Source organism: Lissotriton helveticus, chromosome 1_1 (genome assembly GCF_964261635.1).
Source record: "Lissotriton helveticus chromosome 1_1, aLisHel1.1, whole genome shotgun sequence".
Lineage (NCBI taxonomy): Eukaryota > Metazoa > Chordata > Amphibia > Caudata > Salamandridae > Lissotriton > Lissotriton helveticus.
In genome coordinates, this window is record NC_136057.1 from 1,739,832,431 (window position 1) to 1,739,857,184 (window position 24,754).

General features: G+C 46.4%; 1 protein-coding gene across 8 annotated transcripts in view; it reads left to right on the plus strand.

The window, feature by feature from the left end:
- Positions 1–24,754, plus strand: part of BEST2 (bestrophin 2) — a 140,951-nt gene that overhangs the window by 99,309 nt on the left and 16,888 nt on the right. For 5 of the 8 annotated variants that reach the window (XM_078689217.1, XM_078689218.1, XM_078689222.1 and 2 more), the window contains exons 8-10: positions 424–504; positions 1,193–1,347; positions 2,854–4,235. In XM_078689217.1, the coding sequence (XP_078545343.1) occupies positions 424–504; positions 1,193–1,347; positions 2,854–3,658 (1,041 nt within the window). In that variant the 3' untranslated portion in view covers positions 3,659–4,235. Of the gene's footprint in view, positions 1–423; positions 505–1,192; positions 1,348–2,853; positions 4,236–24,754 lie in introns of those variants that run through there. The other 3 variants (XM_078689223.1, XM_078689224.1, XM_078689225.1) reach the window with 2 other exon arrangements.

Consider the following 24,754-nt stretch of genomic DNA (forward strand, 5'->3'; position numbering starts at 1 on the left):
ATTTATTTTTCATGGTGATCTATTTACTCATTATTTTTGTTTGATATGTTGTAAAAACCTTTTTTTAGTTGTTCCTATCATATTGTTATTGTGCTGAGGTCTACACAGCATCCTAGCTTTCTTTTCTTTCTGGTCACTACAACTGCACATTGACACAACTCGGTCAGAACATTACCTTTGGTCTATATATTTGTTTCTGTTAGTCACTGCCAGGGATTTAATTTAGGGACGTCCCTAAAATATTGTATTGGGGAAGCTCTTACAGATGGGTCATCTGCTGGATAGTAATGGGGTGTGTAAGAAGTGGCATTTGCGGATTCTCTATCTAAGGCACTAGCCCTGGACACAGCCACCAGATGGTGTTTAGGTGTGTGGGAAGTTGTTTGTTCCGCAAGATACGAACTCTTTGGTGCTCTTCTGCAGGTGGCTGAGCAAATCATAAACCCATTTGGTGAAGACGATGATGATTTTGAAAGCAACCTTCTGATTGACCGGAACTTCCAGGTAATATTCCACCCTACAATGGGAAGGTCCCTGAGGAAAAATCAATTCCATAAACAAGGACTCAATGTTTTTCTATGTAAGATGGTATAGGCTACCCCATAAATGGCTGCTGCAACACCGGCTTTTCCATCCAAATGATCCAGTGGGACAGTTGCCTTACAATTATTCCATATAACATTACTACATCGTCTTCTCACGTAATATTGAGTTTTAAATATAATCTTGACAAAGTATTATATCCAGGATATTGGCTTTATTAATTTAGTGAAAGGTAGTATATATGGGTACATCTCTACTCCGATCTACATTTACCTATAGAATAATGAGGTAGTCAGTGTTCCAGATACAATATTATGGTCGAGTTGTATATCACAATATTGGGTGAAAAATATATCCAACTACATTCTATACCAATGCAAAACTGAAAAAAAAGAGGAACGCTATTTTTGATTGTGTTAGGCTTATTGTTCTCTTGAATGCAGTCGGCAACAAGCCAGAAAGTGATGCAGCAAAACACATTCTCAAAACCTGTAAGTGGTTTTTCACCACTGGGGGATTGGAGAACTGATGTGGACGACCTGGTTGACTCTCAATAAGCGAGAGCTTTCTTTTAACAGAACATTATTGGGCTAGTGTAGCAGAATTGACATTGCATACCCTGTATCTCACCACCTGCCATGTCCTGCAGGTCTCCATGATGGCGGTGGATGAGATGTATGAAGATCTGCCCACATTGGAAAAGGACCGCTATTGGAACGATTCCAATCCCAGACCTCCATACACAGCGGCTACTCTATTCCAGCGGCACCAGGAATTCTTCCAGGGTTCGACATTTGACATGACGTAAGTATGGTGGTGTGTGTGTTTGTGTGTTAGGGTCATATTGCCTCTGCATCATTGATGCTTTCATTAGTGCGCACAAGTCTATTGCCTGGTTAAAAACCATGAAAATTGATTAAGATTGCTACACTTTTTAGAGCCTAAAACTGCCATGTCTTTGTGTTTCAAGTTTCCAGAATGGTCTGACCCTAGAATTTGTGTCCCAGGGTGGTCGTGTGAAGCACTGACATTCTGCAACATTTTGAAGATGTTTTATTAGCCCTAAAATAGTCTTTAAGTGTTTTGTGCTAATATTTCCCAAACGTAAAGTCTTGCTTCTGAGGCAAATCGTTTTTTATAACCAAACTTTATTTATTTCGAGATAATTAAATCGATTAACAGAAATGTCATGCACTGATGTCAACATGCAATGTCCCCATATTTGCGTGAAGAACAGTTCTTATTGACACATCAACCACCATCAAATGGAAAATTGTTGTTTTAATGGCTTATAAAGTTTGTAGTTTCTATGTAGACGTATGGTGTAATCTGATGATCATTAACTGTGCATTATTGGCCCTTGGAAAATCCGTTCCACTATACAATACCCAAAACTAGTGGATTTGTCAAGGATTGTTTAAATATTGGCTGTGCTGCTTTTGTTACTGGGAGATGATATTGCAGCACTGCTGAAAAACCGGCCCCAGTAACACAACTAGCCCCCACCGTGGCAAAATCGGTTCTCACCCTTCCAGTCTTCCTGGGAAACGCCCGGTGCCCGCTACGACAAGTTCGACCTGGTTTTGTTCATCTAAATGCCCACTGTCCTTCTCTCTCCTGCCCCACTGATCATCAAGATCAAAAGAACACTTAGGCTCTTTAAGTACCTTAGTTGGTCAGGAGCTCGGTCCCATTGATATCCACTTAGCGAATATGATGTGTTTCTGCACGTAAAAGTGCTAAAAGGCATAATTGGTGAGGATACACTTTCTAGTTTCACTCCCAACCCCCTTGAGCCAAGCACTTTGATGGCAACATTGTCGAGTCTAGTGACAAATTTCACTACAGCAAGTAAGTGTTTCTAAACCCTGCATGATGGTCTCATGCAAACAGAATCTTGCATTGTTATGCTTGAGCCCTCCTGTTAGGTGTTGTGCTAAAGGACCATTGTTGCTAGTTCTGAAAGAGCCACCTCTTAAAAACAAATTTTAAATTGTAATTTCACCCCCTTTAAAAATATAACGTGGAATGGATGACAGTTTAAAAGCAATTCCCACTTCGCCCTCCTGTTGAGTGCCTTGAAGGCACAGATAGCCGTTTAAGCTAGAACAAGCGTTGGCTTAGTGTGCCTATAGGCACCCTCGCCGTGTAGTGCCTATAACCTAAGCTGCATGGTTAGGATGCTCAAACTAAACCGAAGACCAGGTTCATGCAATCCCCTTTTCCCGGGTTGAATAGCAATGAGTGAAGAGCATGTGATGTCCCCCTATTGGCAAATTCTTGATTGTCGAACTGGTATCTTTTTCTCAGGTTGGCTAAGGAAGACATGCGGTTTCACTCCCTGGAAGACATTGAGGAGCACTCAGAAGACAGCCCACAGGCTGCGATACACCTCTTCAACCGCCTGCTGAGGACCGGGCGGTCACAATCTGCTTTCGCTGCTCTCCCTCACTCCACTATGCATCTTCTCCAGAATAGAAACCACTCCATGTCTGATGGGTCCATGTCCAGCTGCCTCAACAAAGAACAAAATACCACTGACTCTGAAAACCCTCACCAGAAAAGTCTACCAAATGACGGCAACCACAGTTCCAACAGGGTCTCGGTCCAGTTAGTTCTAGAGGAGGAGACCGACGAAGAGGTGCAGGACTCTGGAAAACTCACAGGTGAGCACAAATCACAGAATGAAGTTCTCCCTCCAGCCAATTGCACTGAAATGTCAAAGAGCGGCTCTGTGCCTATCACTCCTAAGATGGCCGCCCACTATGGACAAATAAATGGAGGATATTTTGCCTCCGATGACCCTATGTCACACAGTGACCATCTGGACCACGACCACCTGGCGATGTTCACCATGGGATCCTCTGACACTCTTCTGACTGATGTCGTTGTGCCCACAGACTCTCAAACAGTCATCCCTATGGCACCGTTAATCGACCCTTCTGTAGCATCTTCATCAGCCCTTGATGTTCTTCAAAGTGAAGGCAGTGGCTCGAATTCTTCTTTCCAGGAGCTCTATTACCGCCCAAACAGGCTCCAGCACACTGAGATGAACGAGCCTACCTCCATTTCGAAGGCGGTGCCCATGAATGGCAGTGCCAGTTCATGCCTCTAGCTGGTGGCGGAGATCAGAGCATCACTTTGTACTTTGAGGCTTGGCTGATTGTAGCGTTGCCGGGGCAAAACTGACAAGTGTCTTCCGCTAACATTAGCATGTGTATCGGGGAAGAATGTTGGGTTTTATTTTTCTTTCCTGATAGTTTTATATCAGAGTAATTTTATGCGAACCGTTTGTATCCTCACACCATAGCAACTACTTCAAACCCAACCAACTGGAAATAGGAGATATGGCCGATGAAGCGGCTGTGTCCTGACAGGATGACCTCGCTTCGTCTGCCTCATCCCTATCCACTGCTCACTGGAAACTGCCTGTCTTGTCATTTCCCAGTTCTGCTATAGTTCCGTCTGTCTGTCTCTGTTTTTTTAAGGGGATATCTTTGTTCAGTGACTATTGCTGAATTTTTAAATCTGTGATAGAGAAACCTCATGACGCACGGTTGCTTTGTCATCTACTGAATAATGAGGACTCCAATTCTATATGCTGGTGATAAACAATGTACATTTTTTTTAGTAGAATGAAAGCTACGAACGTATTTTTTTAATATATTCATTAAATATTTCTAAATAACGAATGTCCTCGATTTTTTTTTTTTTTTTTTTTTTTTTTTTTTTTTTTGTTTCTTTGTTGGAACATGATCTGTGCACAACACAAGTTAAAGCTCTGTGGCGAGGGCATGGTTGTAGTAGGTTTTTCCTCATATGAAGTAGGATGAGGATCTTACGATTTTAAGTAGCCCTTAGGTGCCACATTGCGCACCCTGTCGTAATACTGTTGGTAGCTGTTCTCCTTGCATAAACCAGTACTGAAAAGTGCCCTTGGCAGAGACAATGGGCCTGGTTTGCCTATAACAAATGCACTGAATGGGCACCGAGTGGTACCGTTATTCCATGCAGTTAAAATTGTGACGCAGAATGAAATGGGAGCCACCGCACCTGCGACGTCATGTAAACATCTGTAATATACTCTGGCAGTATGCAACTCCTTAGCACTGCCAAGAGACATCTATAGCTGCCTGTAGTCAGATGCTAAACCAGCATTGTCAAAGCCAGTAGGTCTCGCCTATGGAAAAACTATTGGCTTTGGTATCTATTTTAGCTGTGTTGTACAGTAGTTTGGCTTTGCAGCATGTCTACATTTGGCCAGGGAACTATAATGAAATGGGTATGAAAATCAACTGATTGAACGTGTACATAAAGAGACAATTTATTTGAAACCATAGAACCTAAAGGACACACATATGTTGTAAAAAAAATAAAAACCAACAACAAAAAAGAATTAAACATAAGTAGTGTAGATACGTGTCAAGCTATCGATTATCATTTGTACGGCTGAGGCTGTACAGAGAACGTATACAGTTGCAAGGAATGTTTTCCGATTAAGAAAGCTTCGGCTGTGAAAAGAACTCAAGGTGGCATGAGGAAGAACATAATCAAATGTGTACAATGTATGTCAAGCACGTTTGTTAAGAGGGGGGGAGGGACAAAACCACCTGAACGTGTAAAAGGGAAGGAGGTTCATGAAGCAAATTCCGAACATCGGAGAGAGAGAAGAGACCGGAAGTTCCGGCTCTGGTGGTAACACGTGAAGGCAAAGTTTTTTGGGGTAAAGGGGCTCAGAAAACCATAAAATCAGTACACATAAAGAAGCATATTAACTGAAACTAAAGATGCAGCACCCGAAAGAAAAAGACATGAATGTATAAAATTAAATCTGTTAAATAGCATAAATAAAAGTGGGAAAAAGTGGGAAATAAATAATGAATATACATCGAAGCACGTATGTGTTAGAGGAACACATGAAGTCTTATGGCATTGTATACGATGGTAACACGAATGCCTGAACCTTTAAATGTCTCGTTTCCAATTAAAATGCGACATTTAAAAACAAACCTACATCCTTCCATTAGAGTTATTTAGCGTAACAGTGCGGAGTTTAGGAAGCAACAACTATGACTTCGTTGAATATAATATGACAATCCTTCAGTTTGAAATGATGAGACTATGTAAGAATTTTTTTTTTCTACCCTCAGGGTGAGGGCAAAAATGGAGAGCCTTGATAGGGACCCGCCTCGACACCTGCTTTTTTTTTTTTTTTTTTTTTTTTAGAACTAGGCGACCCAGCACAATTAAAGCCCTGTGTAACAGTAAAACTGTACTAAGGTTTAGGGCTTTGGCTCGGAGGCTGAAGATGCGGTGTTAGAAATGTGTTGTTATGGCCAGAGCTACTGGCGGAGCAACCAGGTTTGAGTTCTGGCATCCGCTCAACAGCCTGTGAATCTGAGCAAATAACTCAATATTCACAAGTTGATACCTTGCATAACCATGAATGTCGAGAGCATGATTCTTCATCTTGGAATAATACTTTTTTAGTTTTATATAGGCGAACTCGACCCGAAGGTATTCAAGCGCTTTACATGAGCACTACATTACACAAGTACACATGCATTTTTGGTAGACACAGGGAGATTATGTGATTTGCCCAGACTCACAAGATGTTGTGCGGACTCCAGATTTGAACCTGGTTGCTCCGCTCCAGAGTCGGCAGCTCTGGCCATTCGGCCCATTCTCCTTTTCGCATTGCCCTCCTGAATTAATTTTGTAAACCCATGACTTAAAACAAGTGACGTACTTACTTTGCTCCAAGGTGTGCTGTTGACAGAGTAAAGTGGGGCTGTAGCATCGATTTAGAATCCGTTACCACAATGGAATGTGGGATGGAAGGAAACAGATGGCGCTCGGAGTGAATTAAAAATTCAGCGCTGGGGAGGAGGGCAGGTAAACGAAGAAAAAAGTAGTCTAAAATTGATAATAAAATGAGGAACAGTGGAGGGATTGTCTGGGAGGGAGGAGTAAACAGAGGAAGAGGGATGACAAATGCATGCCATGGACAAATGAAGAGCGCAACGATGGAGCCTGCAAATGGCAAGCCTATGGGCAGGCTGAAGCCCAGACAGTGCATTCAACAGGTCTTTTTTCGAGACCGCACATGCATGCTGTCTAGAGCCGAGACTTAAAAAGGGGCACATTCTCAGTGGTCTAGGAGTGTGAATTCAAGTACCCAAAACAGAAATAGTTGGACTCAGCGCATCATTTGCGATGAAGACTCGATTGCAATTTAAATATTATTATATGGACAGATACTAAGAAATCAGACTACCTAGGCCTGACATTTTTTTCTAATTAGACTTAAGTAATCAAATGGGTCTCAGATGATACTGGTGCACCCTGCATCATTTTCAACCAGCAAATCACTGGTTTGGACGCAGAAGCTGATCCATCCCTCCACATTCAATTACTGACCTGGACACGTTGCGGTGAAAAATGTATGTAAACTGAAGCAACTATCACTTAGAGTGATGTTGCTCCATTAACGTGAATGGGAGGGAGGATAAACACCTTTTGGAGCACATGCAGTTTTCTGAATAGGGTGACCTAAAGAAGTCTGTGGAGGCAAGGAGCTTTTAAATGGATACATATTAGGGAAATGAGGGAGACACCCATCAAATGAGTGCAAGTCGACACACATGTTATTTATTTCTGCCACATTTTCTGACGGAATCCATACTTTACTGCACACTGTAAGCCATTTATTTTAAAACACCAAACTAATCTTTCCTTAATGTGTGAGTTCCATAATTTCCCACCCATACACTTTGTGTTAGTCGGCAACAGACAGCCTCCTCATTCCTTGAACTTCAGTGCAGTGGGACCACAGCCATAAACATTACCTCAATAATTTTGACCTTCTTTTGCCTTAAAACGGAAATTATCCAAAGTAGCCCGTGGTGCTATCATCACTATTCATAACCCCTCTATCATCCGAATACCAGGGGGTGTCTCATAAAACTATTGGATTAACATGTTACATTGTTACGAAAATTGTGGGATTACGCAATTCTCCATTAGCAGACCATTGTCACTACGGTCAAAGGATGAATAATAAATAGAAGATAATGGAAGAAAAGACTAGAAATATCATGAGATATAATCAGGCTTAATTATCCAACACAAGCCCAAATATAAATGAAAAACGTGCTACGTAAAAAGGGTTTTCAATCACAGAACTTGTATAGGTGTCATGCGTCTGCTTAGAGCATACGAATCCAACATCAGACATCGAAAAAACAAGACACAGAGCGAGGATCGGATAAACAGATTGGTAAGCCATTTTAACCTAATGTGTTGAAGACCGTGATCCGTAACCATCTGTTGGATCAGCCCTTTTTCTATCTGGCTTTACAGTGAATGTCATCTCTTTATAGCCTAAGTGCAATTTCACCTGACCTTCTATTCAGGCACTAAGTACCAAGATGCGGTTTTTTAACTTGAGTTTTAAGTATGAATGAGGTAGTATGATTGCGTTTTGAATGAGGAATGTCTAGGTATGTGTGGTATTGTGTGGGACTACACAGCGAAGTATGAAATACTTATGAATTGTTATCCTGTTTGATCAAATTGCATAACCTATATTACCAAGTTCTTATGAACTGTATTTTGTGTGAGCCAAAAACTATAAAAATGAAAAAATAAAGAGAATAAACAGACTATGTTGTAATTGTTTAAATTGGCGCTGCTTTCTGGTCCTAGATAGGTATCAAATACACTCGGGAACCTAATATTGGACCCCTCTATCCACGGCAGGGTCTTTCTTTTCTTTTGTGGAGTAAGCCATTTTAGTCTCGAGCATTGGCATATATGCAGAAATTTGAGGGCTATCAACTGGTATAAACCGAGCAATGAGTTGCAATAAGCGAGCCAGGGGGTGAAGGGGCACGGCAGTTGGCTAAACTATTGAACAGGGATCAGTGTCATGGGAGTAGGTCAGAGTGAATTAAAACACGTGCTCCGGAGGAGGGCTGGTAAACGAAGTCCCTAAATTGGTAATATATGAGGGATAGAGGAGGGATTGTGTACTTACAGGCACATGCATCAAAGCTTTTTGCGATCACAAACTCTGCGATTTGCAAAAATAAGCCATTTGCGATTCCAAAATTAGCTTTTGCGATGTATCAAGGCCTTCGCAATTTGAGAATTTGCAATTAATTGTGAGTTCTCAATTTGCGATTGCATTTAAGGAATCGCATTTTGCAATTACTTAAATGCAATGCAAGAACCACTTTGAAGTAGCAATTTTGCTACTAGGGGTCGCAAATTACCATGAAGTTGAACTTCATGGTAATTTGCTAAAACTTTGAAAAATGCACTAAAGTGCATTTTTCAAAGTTGTAGGTTGCACACACACACATGTCCTTGGGACATGCGTGTGCACAGATACATTTCAAGGGTGCAACAGGGTGTCCTTGTGACACCCTTGCACCCATGAAATTGTATGCGCAATTTGTGAGTACCAATTGGTACTCGCAAATTGCGCATGCAATTTCCCATTCATTCCTATGAGGCCCATAGGAATGAATGGGAAACTATTCCTTATTTGTAAATCGCAATTTGCGACTCACAAATAAGGAATGTGTAGGAATCGCTATTTTTATAGCGATTCCTACATGCATAGGCTTTTGCGAGTCCTTAATTGCAATTCCTTAATTGCAATTAAGGACTCGCAATATCCTAGCTTGATGCATGTGCCTTTATGTCTCTGCTCTTGGTGAAGAGTAAAATACATGACAAATGCATGCCATGGATAAATGGGGAGAGCAACTATGAAGTCTGCAAATGATAAGCATATGGGTGGGCTGAAGCCCCAAAAGTACATACAACAGGTTTCTTTTTGAGACAGCACATGCTCCCTGTCTAGAGTCGAGATCTAACATACCTCACAAGAGAAGCAGTGGAAGAAACGTGCACTTGCAAGGACTGTTTGACCATAAAGAAAAAAGTAGTTCCTGCAAGACGAGCAGTGGAAGGACACAAGTACTTGGTACATGCGCTGGGGAGGGATAAACACAAGAAGAGGTATGACCCATGAATATCATGGACAAATGAGGATAAAGGACAATGGAGTGAGGAAATGGTAAGCCGATGGGCGGACTGAGCCCACAAATTGAAAACATGCTTCTTCGAGACAGCGCATGTGCTGTCTAACCGAGACCTAAAAGAACCTAAAAAGGATTTACACAAGTGGAATTCTATTTCATGGTAAATGGCAGATTTGATTGTGTTGGACCCCAGGGGCGTGACAAACACCCCCGCAGCCCCCGCGATGCGTGGGGGCCCCCAGCCTTCAGTAGATGAAGGGGCCCCCCTCAGCTCTTCGGTAAAGAGCTGCGAGTGTGAGAAAGCAGGTGCAGTCTACAGCCTCACTGAGCTCCTCCGCGCTGACCTGGGACTGAACTGAAGAGAAATAAAGTAACAAGTTACATTGTTTCAGTCAGAGCCTGGTCGGAACAAACATGGGGGCCCTCAGCACGGCGTGGGCCAGGCAGGGCAAACTGGAGAGCTGTGTCCTTCTATATTGAACTAGCAGGGATTCAAAATATCCCCCTTTCAGCCATATGTTTAATCCGGCCCAGAGAGCTAAATGCTCCTTTTTAGAAGAGTTACCTTCACCATTGTATTCTACAGTAGAGCAGCAACATTCTCATGGTGTCACCAAGGCTTTAAGTCAAAGCTTTTTCAGTGTTATTTACAAGCCATAGTTGGTGCTTATTTATCTTATGCAGCTAACAACCATTGACAAAGGCAATAGTCCTGACTTGCTGTATGTATGATCTTACTTTCTGTGTCATATATCTGGATGCAATGACAGAAACAGCAAAATACAAGTTGGGCGGCGAACTATGCTAAGCGCAGATTTTTTACTTGCATGTTTTTAAGCCACACCCTTAATTACATTGACCATGCCCCTGCTGCTCCTGTAGTTTGACACATAAAATGTGATGCTGCTGTAGCAATCCCTCATACTGCTCATCGTTGGAACCAATGCACTTAGTGATAGTCCGACTTTTGTTTGTACCACCCTCAAAGATCCATGCGTGGTGGTTCCAAAAGTCCTACCACCAGGCATCTGGTACAACCAGCCTTACAACCCCTTGTGTGCAGGACTTCTCTTGACTGTCTTGTGTACCCAGTGTGCCTACCAGTGGCGGGCGGCACAGACCTTGAGTGGCGGGTGGGAGGCAGGTAAGTCTAAAGTAATAAAGACAAAAATACTTCCCTTATGCCACATCTCCACCTTAGCGGAGGAGCCGCAACTTGTGCCTACTGTGTCTATCGCCCGGGACCGGTCCTCATTGTCCGAATTTCCCTTAGGCATCCCTCCCTTGCTTCTTGTACACTCATGATAGATGGATCTAACACTGTTGCTGCCCGTCCATTCACTGTGCTTACACCATTTATGGTCAATGACAAAATTGACCTGAAGATCCATCATCTGTACTGCAAGGATTTCTTGTTCTTTCTGAAGATGGTAGATGGTCTATGATGGACCAACAGAAGCGGCGTCGTAATCTGGTGGATACGTCTGGCATATCATGACTTCCTTTTTCACCACGATGAACCAGAAATGCGTGAGTTGCTTGCTTTGAAAGAGCACATGCAAAATAAGGTAATTGGCCCTTTTCTGGTGCCCGCTACAGCTGTTGATGAGTACTATGGTTCATATCAAAGACTTATAGTAGATTCAATTTGTTCTTCATGCCTATCCGGTTTTGTGCCTGGGCCTAGTCTACAAGATATGGGAGGTAGCCTAGAAAAGTCCCTCTGTCCAGTCAGTACCCAAACAGTCTAACTTCCCATGTTGCCTGGATCTCTGCCTTCTTGCCCATGTGGTTTTACCCTACCTAGATCCTGATTAACCCAGATCACTCCCTGGCAGTCCTTCTGAAGGTTGGAAGCTTCTGGGTTGCTTTCCTCTCGAGATGGTTTCAGAGGAGAAGAGTTGTCCACAACACGTGGAAGTCCTCCTTGCAACACACTCACGAACATCCTGCCATTGAGGGTGCACAGTAATGATTTGGAGAAGGCACTGATGTTAGGATCTAATGTGGGTGGGTTATTAACCAGCCGCGGTGCGTCCATTGGGGCGTAGGGGCGTAGCCCCACAAGCCCCATGGACGCGCTGCTGCAATAAAACAAACTGGTGACTGTTGTTTAAAAAGTTCGAGCGAGCGCCGCCGGGAATCCAGGAAGCACCCAAGTTATCCAGGAGTGGGGAGTGCAGGGGGGGCTGGTCTGGTCTGCTGCGCAGCTTGAGTGACAGTCCACGACTACGTGACGCACTCCGCTGCAGCAGCAGACAGCCAGCCAAGGTATCTAGCGCGCAAGTGATGCTTGGGGCAGAAACTTGCATGCGCATCAGTGTTCCCCCATAGGGGGGTGCTTGTTTAAGCTGGCCGCAGCCCCCGGCTTTACAAAGGCGACACATGGCGAGCATTCATGAGCCCCCCTAGCCAATCCTGGCGCTGCTTGCAGCGCCAGGATTGGCCGGTCACCGCAGGGCAATCCATTATTGGATGCCGCTCGTGGGTGGTGCACACACACTGCATAATGGCCAATCACTGTGTGTGACTTCATGTAGTCATGCAGTGATTGGCCATTTTGCGGTGCGCGGCTGACCTCTCTAGTCTCTACTTGCCATTGTGCATACGAGAGCTAACGAATGCGAGTATTCCTGGCTGAGGAAAACCATGGGGTGTATAACGGAGCTTGGGGAGGGAGAGGAGAGGTGAGTGCGCGCCAGTGAGTGGATTCTCTATATTTAGATAAGCATGCTGAGCTATGGGTCGCCAGCTTAACTCATCCTCTCAGTACGTCCAGTGAGAAACAAGTCCACGCTTTCGCATTACCGTTTTTTTAAGCAATACACTGTAGTTGTGTTCTGTGCATGGAGGGAACGTTTGATTACATCTCCACGTGTCTGGCGTCAACAAGTTGTAGTATAGTTTTCTCTCATTGTGTTGCTTTATGCTGAGGACAAAACTGCAAATATAAATCTGGGACTACATGAACTTCGCATGTGTTAAGGGGATAACCTGAAATTTCATACACCCAGGCATCCTTTAATGACTGGCCACCAGTTCCCCCTCCTTACTTATGGTCCTGTGTTGTGCCTGCTCTGCTCATGTGAAGGACAATTTTTAACCAAATGTAATTTTTTATAAAAAGATAACTGCTACTGTGAACCTCTTTAAAAATAGGGCTAATAGCCTCCCCCGAAATATGCTTTTTAAATGTACACATATATGAATAGATCCTTTACATCGTTTTACTTCTTGCTATACTTCAATGATCAATGTCCGGATCGAGATGTGTATCCAGTGATGTCTAGTATGTTTGCGGAGCTATCGAAAATATCTGGTGGGCTTTGCGCAGGCACTGATCCTGTGCCATGTGAGGGCATATGAGGGTTTGATTGAATTGACATCTGGGCACCTGCTTCCAGTTGTTACTTCTATTTCTAGGTGAAGATTACACCACTCCGATGTAGCAACTGTTTGTTTTGGGGCAAACTTAGGACAAGCCAGAGTTGCTCCTTAGACACGCCTTTAGATTTTTATCCTAAATCGGAGGCAATATTCCTAATACAGTAGCTATGTTTCCACGGTCAGAAAATGCAGTTTTGCCTGATTCAGGACTTTTCTCAGGAATATGTGGAATAAGACGTCGGCGATCATGTTTATCATTAGTAGTCTGTATTGATGTGCAGTGGCGTTTATACCAGTGTTAAGGTGATGTTAATCTCTGCCTTATTTCCATGCGCCACGACATTTTAAGTAGGTGGGTTTATCATATGGACTTTTAAATAAGACTTTTTTGCTCTGTTAAAACTGAACTCTGCACTGTAGGGTTTGCAGGCCCAGGTGCTCCTGTGCTAAAACATGCTTCAGCATTTGCTTTTTTACCCTTGGTACAGCATAGCACGGTGTGTGAAGGAGTTAAATACTCTGAGTGTGGATGTAGTACTTTTTACAACCCTCCTGATTTGCTGCACAGAGGCCCCTGTCCCATCCTGACCCCTTTGTAATTGTGACCTTAAAAGCTTTGCCGTTCAAGCTATTTTAGTATAACCGAGTAAGTGGCATGACATTTGGGAAGGCGATTTATCACAAGAGCTTCTTGTGTTGTACTGCTGCAATATATATGCGGAATGACACCCCGTCTGGTGCTGGCACGTGGCGGCTGGAGGGCCACACTACACCCCGACTGCTACTGTCACATGCACTGCAGCGGCTGAAGGGCCACACTACACCCTGACACCCCCTCAGATGCTGGCACGTGTACTGCAGCGGCTGACTGGCCACACTACACTTCATCAGCCCTTTAATGCAGCAAGCTTTACTGCAGCGGTTGTAAAGGTCATCCCACTATCCATGGCGGCCTCCTGCAGGAATGGCACGTGTATGGACACCTGCATTAATATGGCTGCAATGACCAGACCCTTCCATACCCCCCCCCCTTTATCGGGGCAGCACTTGCCCTGCAGCAGCTGCACCACACTCCGGTGAACACATTGCTGCAGCGGCTGCACAGGTCACAGCATTCTCCCTCCGCCCTCCATCGCGGGCACCTCTAATGCTGCAGCTGCTAAGGCCAGACTGCCCATGCCTCCCACTTCAGGGCTGACGCATGCACTGAAGTGCAGGCCGGAATCGGCCACCTGCCCTGGCTCCTGTACTGCAGAGGCACCATATCCTACAAAGAGCACGCTTCAGTTTGTCGCCCTCTGTGTGGCACTGATGCTGCCAGACGCTACTTCGACCAGTCACACCTGCATTGCCATGCACCATCATCTGCTCTAAAAACAACGTAAAAGGAAGCTTCTCTGTGTGCTCCTCGACACCGGGGGCTGGCGGGTGTCGCAGCGGCGGCTGCTGACAGCTTGAATTTACATTGTCAAGTCCTCCTATGCCAGGCAATGCCCCTTGAGCATCCACGCCTTCCAGTGCTCCGAGCTGGCCTCGCTCCACCCTTTCTACCCTTTCACTACTTCTGGGAGCCAGCCCTGCTGAGACCCTCAAAATCAAAACCTGAAACTGTGGGAATTTCTTTAGCGCCAGTAACCCACCACCTTCAATGACCTGACCTTCTTTCTAAAAACAGCTTCACATTGCCCCTCACTCCAATGCCAGTGCTTCGCCAGAGAGTGCCACTATAGTCCACACGTAGAGGAGAAAACTTTCCCCTCAATTCGGCCTATTAATTTCTCTCACTTTCTCTGACACAGATCTCACAAGCAGTAAATGAAAATGTAACAGTCACATTAGAAAACATAAGAAAGCCTTGCTCCGTTTTCTATCGCTTTTATATATCTAATAAAAAAGCTCAACTATTTATAACTACCATAATCTTCTACACCCCGTCCCACCTTCCTCCCCAGTTTGTTCAGGTTTTTTTATGTTGTAGAATTTGTGTGCATGTTCTAGGGCGAAACTAGTATCCCTGAGAAGTGAATGTTATCTTTTTTAATTTTAATTTTCCAGAGTATTTAAAAAAGATTCTGCTTTCAACAAGAAGAGTTTATTCTCTTCATGGCCAGCTCTCTAGGGAGTTGCTGTGGGCTTTCATCGGCTTCTAATGACTCACTAGTTCCATAAAACTTTGGATATCATTTTTAAAGATGTGCATTTGGCTGGAAAGGGAATTTCCGTCCCAGCTGTTACATTTGGATGGAAGGAAAAGGAAAGGGGCAGGATCCCCTGGCAGCATCAGATTATGGGCTGGTATTTGGATGTGACTAAGGCATGCCTCCTTGCTGAGTTTAGTCATAGCTGGAAAGTGGTCCAAAGTCACACACAACATTTTTAGTCACTTTTGATTTTTTGGGGTCAATACAATTGCTCTGCTAGGACATTAATGTCTGGAGAAATAATACCTGCAATTAGCAGAATACAAAGTTATGTTCGGTGTGCACTAGATGGCATTGAACCAGTTGGCAGGTATGAGAATGTGGGATGGAAATACAATCCTAAAATAGGGGTAAACTGTCTTTACCAACAATGGTGCAAACTGTGTTCAGGGCATCTGCCCCTCGTCTCCTTAGGTGGCTGGAACAGTTATTTAAGACTTGCTGAGTGACCTAGCACCTCTTACCTGGAAGGAATTACACTCTGTAAATATTGGAGGCAAACGGGGAAAAAAGTTGTAGAGTGTATAGGCGATTCACATATTTGTGGTGAGCAGTCTGACATGGCCGCCTACAATGTTTCACCATGCCTACCCTGTTCCCTTTATTTCTTTCTTCTACTGTCATTCATTCTTTGATACTCAATCTATCAAATGGATTTTCCTTGCTCTCGTGGATGAGTTATATCACTGTTTTTGATGGCAGTAGTGTCAGTGCTCTCACGTCATTGGATCTCTTGGCAGCATTGGACAAAATTGAACATGCCGTCTTGGTCAACTTTTTGGCAACTTTGGTGGTAGGGAGAAAATGTTTCCATTGGTTTAGTTGGTTTTTGACTAATTACGCAATGAGGTAGTGCTTCTCCCTTTCTTTTCACACTCAATTTACCTTTTCTTACTGAGGTCCTCAGAAGTGTGGCTCAATGATTAGAACGGCAGACCCTGATGCAGAGGTCTGGCCTGGACCTGGGCTCAAAATTCCACGGACCTGATAATTCTCGCCTTGGTGCCTATTCCAATCATGGAGTCCCACTCTGCAACTCTGGGCAATAGCTTGCTTAATCTCCACAACGGCCCTCACAACGGTAAGGAGGCCTGGCCTCCACCTTGGGGGTGCCCAGGAGTGGACACCTCACAGGGAAAGCCAGGATGGGTTCCACAGCGGTATTCGTACAAGCGCCTTGAGACCCTTGCGGGTGAGTAGTGTGCTATACAAGTATCAATTTACAATTTACATTTTTGTTTTTTGATGGGTCTATGGACCTATAGATGTGTTCTGTGTTGTCCTTAGTGACTGTACCTGTTGGATTAAAGGACCATTACAGTATTGCAGTTGAGTTTCCACCGACTCTTTGCAGTTTATATTTTGGGTGGTTGAGCAATTGTCTACTGATCAGTCAGTTGTGTGTGGGATGCTGAATTCAGCACCAGAGCATAATAGGACGGAATGTATGAAGCTCTGTGGTTATACGGAATAAGCAGCTACCTATGTTATGCCATCTATTAATGTAATAACTGAACTTTCACAATTGCTTTATTAACCTTCCTGCTTTCTCAAATGTGCTTGAAAATGCACGATTTTTCTTCAATTTTTTTTGGGGGGGTAACCACCCCCAAACCCCTCTTTTGGGTTTCTGTCTCGCTCGCTGCGCTCGCTCGCTACGGTGCTGTATGCAAATCACTTTGCGCCCCCCACTTTCAAATGTCACCCACCGCCCCTGTTATTAACATTATAGGTTCATGGTCGATTGTTGGTGGCTGTTCTATAACCTTAAGGAGGCAGTATGCATGGATACGGTGCGATGTCTAGAGTGGTCTCCTCCGCATACATGTCTTGTCCTTGGGAGACGTCATGTCATGAACTGTACGTAGGTTGTCAATGGTAAGATGTTCCTGTATGTTTCTTAGTTTAATAGACCATGAGTTTCAGAGCCTTGCTGCTTGGACAGCAACAGGAACGTCCTCAGATGAACCACTTTTTTCACCCCAGCAATACAATGATTCATGTTATGTTATGTTAGCTGCTCTTATATAGCGCTCAAATCACCCTGGGGCATCTTGCGCTGTCTTAAGATACAGCATGATGGGCATATTCAGGAAGCTTGCTAGGCATTTAGAACAAGAATGCTTTTAGATGCTTTCTGAAAGAAGAGTACAATGAAAGTTCCCTAAGAGATTTAGGGAGACTGTTCCAATATTTCGGGGCCAAGAAAGAAAAGGCCATTCCTCCTGCACGCTTAAGTCAGATACGTGGAATCTGGAGCAGCCCAGCCGTAGTCTATCTTAGCAGGCAACCCGGAGTGTATCTTTTTAGCTTCTTTTGTAGATACTTTGGGCCTTGTCCGTTTAACGCTTTAAACGAAAGACAACAGATTTTGAAAAAGGAGCGTTTTTTATTGGTGGCCAATGTAAAGAGTTTAACAGAGGCAAGGACGGTGAACCAGCCGGCATGTTAAGAATCCTTCTTGCCGCGGTGTTTTGGATGACTTGGAGCTTATTTAAAAGAGAGGTCCCCACCTCCGCAAGCAGGGCGTTTCCATAATCCAAGCGACTTGTCACCATTGCTTGAATCAATGTTCTTCGGTGGTCTATGGGGATATATGGAAAGATTTTCCTAAGAAGGCGGAGGTTATGATAACAGGCTCCAGCAGTAGCTGCTATGTGATCTCGCATGGTAAGTGAGTGATCTAGCATTATTCCCAGATTCTTTACATGCTGCTTTGGGATAGGGGGGGAACCCAGTTGTGATGGCCACCATTCGTTATTCCAGATGTTTGCGGCTTTACCCATCAGCATTACCTCCGTTTTACCAGGGTTTAGTTGGAGAAAGTTATCAGAGCTCCACTTTGATATTGCAAGCATTCCTTTGGTAAAGCGGAGCCTATCTGCTTCCAGGTTCGGGCCAAAGGTGAACAACAACTGGGTATCATCCGCATAGGAGACTGTTTAAAAACTCAAGTCTTCTACTACCTCAGCTAGAGGGGCTAAATAAATATTAAAAAAGGTAGGGCTGAGGCAGGAGCCTTGAGGGACACCTTTGTCCAAGGCAGTTTTCTCAGAGATGTAAGGGCCAAGGATGACTGTTTGGGCTCTGTTAGAAAGTTTATTAGCCATTTTAAGGCTAGGCCTTGGATCCCGTAGGCTCTTAACCTCTCCGCGAGCCGAGAATGGGACACGGTATCAAAAGCCGCGGAGAGGTCAAGAAGGATCAGGATAGCCGAGCCCCCCGCATCCATGGTCAGTCTCAAGGAGTCAGTGGCAGCCAAGAGGGCATTTTCTGTACTAAAACCCGAGCAAAACCCGGACTGCGAAGGGGCTAAGATGTCATTTGCCTCCAAATAGCTACTTAGTTGTTTGTTAATGATACTTTCAAGTATCTTAGCTAGCAGAGGGAGCAATGAAATGGGACGATAATTACTAAGCTCCTGCAGGTCGGCTGAAGGCTTTTTTAAGATAGGTCTTACAAATGCTCCTGATTGGATGGAGAGGTTAAAAAATGTTTGAATGCCGGAGGCACAACATTGAGATAATAGTGTCATGATTTTAGGGGGGCATAGATCAGCAGGGGAACCTGATTTTTCCGTATTTAATGCTAGAGTAACTTCTTCCGGTGTCGCTGGGGCGATATTGTCCAGGTGACAGGATCATCTGATAATGGGGGCTTTGGGGGTGGACAGTACAGAGGTAGCAAAATTGTTGGACTGAGGAAAATTCGAGTAGATTGTTGAAATTTTTTCCGGGAAGAAAGTGGATAAGGAATCAGAGTTCCTGGGATTCTACCAGAGATTGTTTGCAGACTTCAGGCGATACGAAATCTCTGACAATAGTAAAAAGGGTTTTTACGGTGTTATTGGCATTCTCAATTTGGTTCAAGATATACTGGCGCCTGGCTGTTTTTAGACTACGATGGTAGTTGGTTAGGGCTAAATTGAAAGTTTGCCTGCTTTGGATGCACTTTGATGCTCGCCAGGATCTTTCTAGTTGCTTACAGGAAGTTTTTTCCTGTCTTAGCTCAAGTGAGTACCAAGGGGCAGAGGCTCGATTAGGGGATGGCCTAAGATTTTTGCTTGCGGAATGGTTTTGTCAAAGGCATTTGCAAGAGTTTTATTAAAAAATGACAGCATATCAGACACCTCTAGATCTTGAGGTTGCGTCAGTAACTCGGTCTGGAATATGGCATTGAAGGTGTGAGGGGAGAGCTTGTGCCAGGGTCTATGATATTCTTGTCTTTTTTTTATCTTTTTTTTTTTTTTTGGAAGTTGCAGGGGGGTAATTTCAAACTTGACCATATAATGGTCAGACCAGGTGAGAGGCCAAGGTGGATCATCGCATTTTTAGCTGTTCCATGTTTGAGAGAATGAGGTCCAGAGTATGGCCTGCCTGATGTGTGGTGCCTATAATTCTTTGCGTGAGTCCAAGCTGTTCTAGGTTATTTAGAACATTTGTGACCTCTTTATTTGTGTTGCCTCACAGTGGAGTTTAAAGTTCCCCAACATCAAGAAATTCTTTGAAGCGAGTACATGAATGGCTATATAATCAATTAGTGTGTCCACGAAGTCCATTTTTGAGCCCGGGGGGGGCGGGGGGCTAGACTAATGCTCCCAGCCAACTTTCTGTAGGGGATTGAACGACCTTGAAAATGCCTGTTTCTAGGTTCACATGTGTTATGGAAGAGACCCAGGATACGTTAAGGTGGTTTTTAAAGGCGATCGCGATTCCACCGCCAAGTTTCCCAGTACAGTCGAGGTGAATGAATTTGTAATTTTCTGGAATGGCAGTATTTATAGTAGGGTGGTTCCCAGGATTCAACCAAGTTTCCGTGAAAAAACAGATCTCAGGTGAATGCGAGGTGATCATGTCCCAAATTTCATAGGGGTGTTTAGCCAGGGAGCGCACATTACATAAAATGAATGTGGTCTCCCCCGAGGAGAAATATCTTTGGAGTCTAGCAAGCGAGACGGAAGATAGATTTAAATTTTTTTGGAAGGAGCAGTGTCTACAGGCAGCTGGGCCCTCCATGGAATCGGGGAATACGTTTAAACACCTAGTCATAGGGTTTTGAATGAGGTGCTGGGTATTTCTAATAGAAAATAGATTATCCGAAGTGTATGTTAGCCTTGGGGGAGGAAGAAAGGTTACCTTATTTCGGGCAGGGGTCTGGGCCTCTGGGCTCGTGCGGGCACTTACGGGCTTTCCTTTGGCGCACCCACTGCTCGCGTCCGCTGGGCGAAGGCATGCCCGTATGTTTTTATATCTGTAGCAGAGCGCAATTCAAACAACTAGACCGCCACCCAGCGTTCCTGCCCCAAGATGGCCGCTGTGTTTGTCCGGCAGCCTCCGGGTATGAGTGGCAAGCTCAGCGCCTAATCGGCTGAGGGGTGATTGCGGCGAGAGACGTGATTTTAAAAAGTACGCAAATTGCTAAATTATAATTTTTAAAAAATACAGAGTACGGTTTTTCAATACAATACAAAGCTCCCGGCTTTCCGCCTCAGCAGTATCTTTAGACTGGTTCCTGCGCATTACTTGCTGCTTTTATATCTGTAGCAGTGCGCAATTCCAACAACTAGACCGCCACCCAGCATTCCTGCCCCAAGATGGCTGCTGTATTTGTCCGGCAGCCTCTGGGTACGAGTGGCAGGAGTATCTTTAGATATCATCTAATCACGCTAATCTGGAGTAGTGTTTTTTGTGAATATTAGTTTAACTTCGGTTCTGGGGGGGGCGTGGCCATGCACGCGATGGCGGAGGACGTGCCTGAGTAGAGCTCCGTGCTGAGCTCCCCCTGTACAGGCAAATTCTCCGTCCCATTTCTCCGGAATCGGCCCAAACCCATAGCGGAGCTGTGTGGGGGCAGCCGGCTGTATATCCCTACCGACGCTGAGGCCGCGGAACTGTCTGCTGGCTGCTCCGGCTGCGGCGTAAGCTGACTGCCTCACCCACTGGTTTCCCCGGCCGGCGCTCGCATCTACGCAAGGCCGGGGACGGACCGCGGACGTGCGGCCTAGTCGCTGAGGCCCTCTAACTGGAAGCTCCTGGGGTGAACCTGCGGTGCACTTTGTGGACTCAACGCCTGGGTGCTGCTCACTCTGTTTCGAGGTGAGTGCGCCTCCTGACCCCCTGGCGGTGGACGCTCCCCCCCGCCACCCCCCCCCCCGGAGAGAGGGGCGTGATCTGGGCCTTGAGTCCCCGGCTCGGCTGCAGTGCTGGCCTGTAGCTTGCAGCCTGTGAGCGGCGCCCCCCCGGGAAGCGGAGCGATGCTTCGAGCCCCACACCTACCCGCCCTGTTACGGCTGAGACGCGACTCCCGGAGTTGGTGACGGATGTCCCGAGGAGTGGGGGGGCTGCGATCTGAGCTGCGGAGCCTGGGTGCGGCGGCCATTTGCCGCAATCGATTGCCCGCGGCGGATTGGGAGCCCCCACGACTGTTGGAGCAGGGAGGGAGCCTGGTTGGGACCGGAGACACCTGCCCGCCGCTCCACGCTTCTGCTGCCTATCAGGGACGCATGCTTGAGCATACCGGAGGGAGCTGGCTGTGCTGAGGGAGTTACCCGCCTCCATACCCTGCCCCAGCCCTATCGCTGCCCCTTGGCTGTGGAGACAGGCATTGTCCTGCGCCCCCTGCGTGCCCTGGTGCCCCTGAGCACGGGGCGGATTGCACCCCCTGGAACTCGGGGAAGCCTTTGGACATAATCGCATTGCTACAAAAGCTGCACTGCCCATGTCTAGGGGTACTAGGACGAGGACTGGCGCTGGAGGTACCCAAGGCAAGGGGAAGATGGAGACGGCGACAAAATCGACCGATCAGGAACAGACTGCCTCCAAATTGGACACGATGCTGGCGGCGTTGGAGAGGCTGGAGGAGTCGATGCAGCTCACCCGCACCTCCCTGGAGACAAAGATCGACAGTGTTGCCATAGACCTCGCGCACCTGCGGGCTGACCACAGGAAGCTGGCGGACCGCGCCTCCACCCTGGAGGCTACCATGAAAGACATTACACCCAAGGTCGCACAAACGGACAGGCATGTGCAGGACCTCCTTAACCGCGTAGAATTCCTGGAAGATCGCACGGAGGATGCAGGAGGGAGGGCGCGAAGAAATAATGTTCGCATTATAGGCCCGACGGAAAGATGGGAAGGCAGGGAACCCGAACTTCACATGGAGACCTGGCTGCGGAGCCTGCTACCTGATGGCACACACTCACAACATTTCGTGGTGGAGCGGGCTCACAGAGTGCCGACCCGGCCACCCCCGGTGGGATCCAACCCCAGGCCCATGCTCATCCGTATCCTGAACTATCGCGACCGCGATGCCATTTTGCGGGAATCCAGGAAATTGCCGGAGATGCAGGTTGAGAACGCCAAGATCATGTTCTTCCCAGATTACACGATCCAGGTGCAGCGCCAGAGACATTCTTTCTTGGCAATGAAGCAACGGCTCCGCCAGCTGGACTTAAAATGCTCCCTTCTCTTCCCGGCGCGGCTGCGAGTGGTGGCCCTGGCTAAGACTCACGTCTTTAATACCCCCGAGGCAGTTGAGGCATGGCTGGATTCCGGTGTGGGTACAGATCCTGGCGCGACGACACCAACATCGCTGTCGAGGCGCTCTCGGGGGCCCGATGCCGCCGCAGACGCAGGTCCTCATCAGTTGGACGGTGGCGCAGGGAGACAGGGGTGAGCCCCCCGGCCGATCTTGTCCACAGAGAGCAGCAGGATGGTGGGGGAGATCAGCGGTTCCTTGGATGCGGACACCGCTTTGGAGGCTAGCCCTCGAGATGCCTAGCCACGACGAGCACCTTTATGGATTACCAGACTCGCAGGTGTCGATTGAACTGCCAGATGTCACTCTACAGACTGCTGATCTGATCCACTGATGATGGAACTGACTGTCCGGTATGCCTTGCCTGACTCTGAAAGCTAATACTGCTTTGTTGGTCCCGGCCTCCGCGAGACATCCGCTGGGCGGGGATAGTGGAGCTTTGAGTCCTAGCTGAACTTTGTCTTCCACTGGGTTGGCGCAGTGAGTATTATGGGTGCAGAGATGTTGGGAATGCACTGGATCAGTTTGGCGCTTGGGCAATCGGGCAATGGGGGTGACCCTGCCCCTTGGAATGGGGACTGTGCAACGTCCTGTTCCTAGGAGGTGCCTGACAGTGAAGCACCACCTCTGGTGTGTCTCGGCCCTCTGCCCGAACGAGAAACAGCTGGTCTTGGACCGACTAGCATGGGACGCCTGTACAGGGGGAGGTACCTTCTATTGGTTTACACAACACGCCTGTGAGGGTCACGCTGAGTGCTTAGTGACCCCTCTGGACTTAAGAATATATTAGCATATTAATGTGTTTGGACGACAACATGTTCTGCTGTCGACCTTTTGGCATTGTAATTTTGCTTTGTTTGTTTATAGTATTGGCTGATCCCATTCTTCTTTTTATTGTTCCTATGCACGCCTTCAGTGTGTGCGCTGACCCTCTGATGGTAACTGTGGATGTGCGGCTTAGCGGGATGATGTGCTGGCTGTTGGTGGGGGGTAGGCGGGGGGGAGAGGGTGGAGAATTCCTGGAGACATCATGTCAGTGATTAAAGTATGCACGTGGAACGTGCATGGCATACACACGCCATCATGCCGTTATCAAATCTATTCATATCTTAAGCGTCATCACGTGCATATAGCCCTCTTGCAGGAAACGCATTTAACTGGCCCGGAGACACAGACATTGCATCGTAGATGGCGGGGGCAGTTGTATGCTACTGGATACTCTGCCTATGCGCCAGGAGCGCTGATCTGGGTGCATCCCGGGGTCCCATTTGCGCTTTCACACTGCAGGGTGGATTCGGAGGGTAGATATGTGGTTGTACAAAGCAGACTGGATGGCCGCTTGATCGTCCTTGCATCCCTTCACGCCCCCAACACTGAGCAGGGAGGTTTTTTTGCGCAGCTGTCGACAGTGCTGGCGCCCTGGCATGGTGTACCCTTGATGCTGGGTGGCGACTATAACTGTGTTTTGGACGTTGCTCTTGACCGCTCCTTCCCGCCCTTAGCCAGTACCCCGGTAACTGGGGCCACGAGGGCACTCACGAGCTGGGTGTTACAGTGGGATTTACACGATGCCTGGCGGAGTCGCAATCCACACACTAAAGTTTACTCTTATTATTCAGGCGCACATACATTGCATGTTAGGCTGGACAGATACATGCTGACTAGTGACCTACTTCCCTATGTTTCAGACACTTACTACATGGGTCGTACCCACTCAGACCATAACCCACACGTTCTAGAATTAACTTGGGAATACCCGCACCCTCCGGTACCCACCTGGAGGCTCCAGCCTGATTTTCTCCATTCCGTGAAGCACTCTCGACTTGCATTTTACAGTATTTCGAGGAAAATAACCACACTGCCTCCACCCCACAACTTGAATGGGACGCATTTAAGGTTGTCACGAGGGGTCACTGTCTGGGCACACAAGCTGGTATGCAGAAACAAACAGACGGAGAGTTGAAACGTATTGAGGCTAGCCTATTGCGAGAGGAACAAGAGGCGATGGAGGGTGACGAGGGGACATTATTGGCG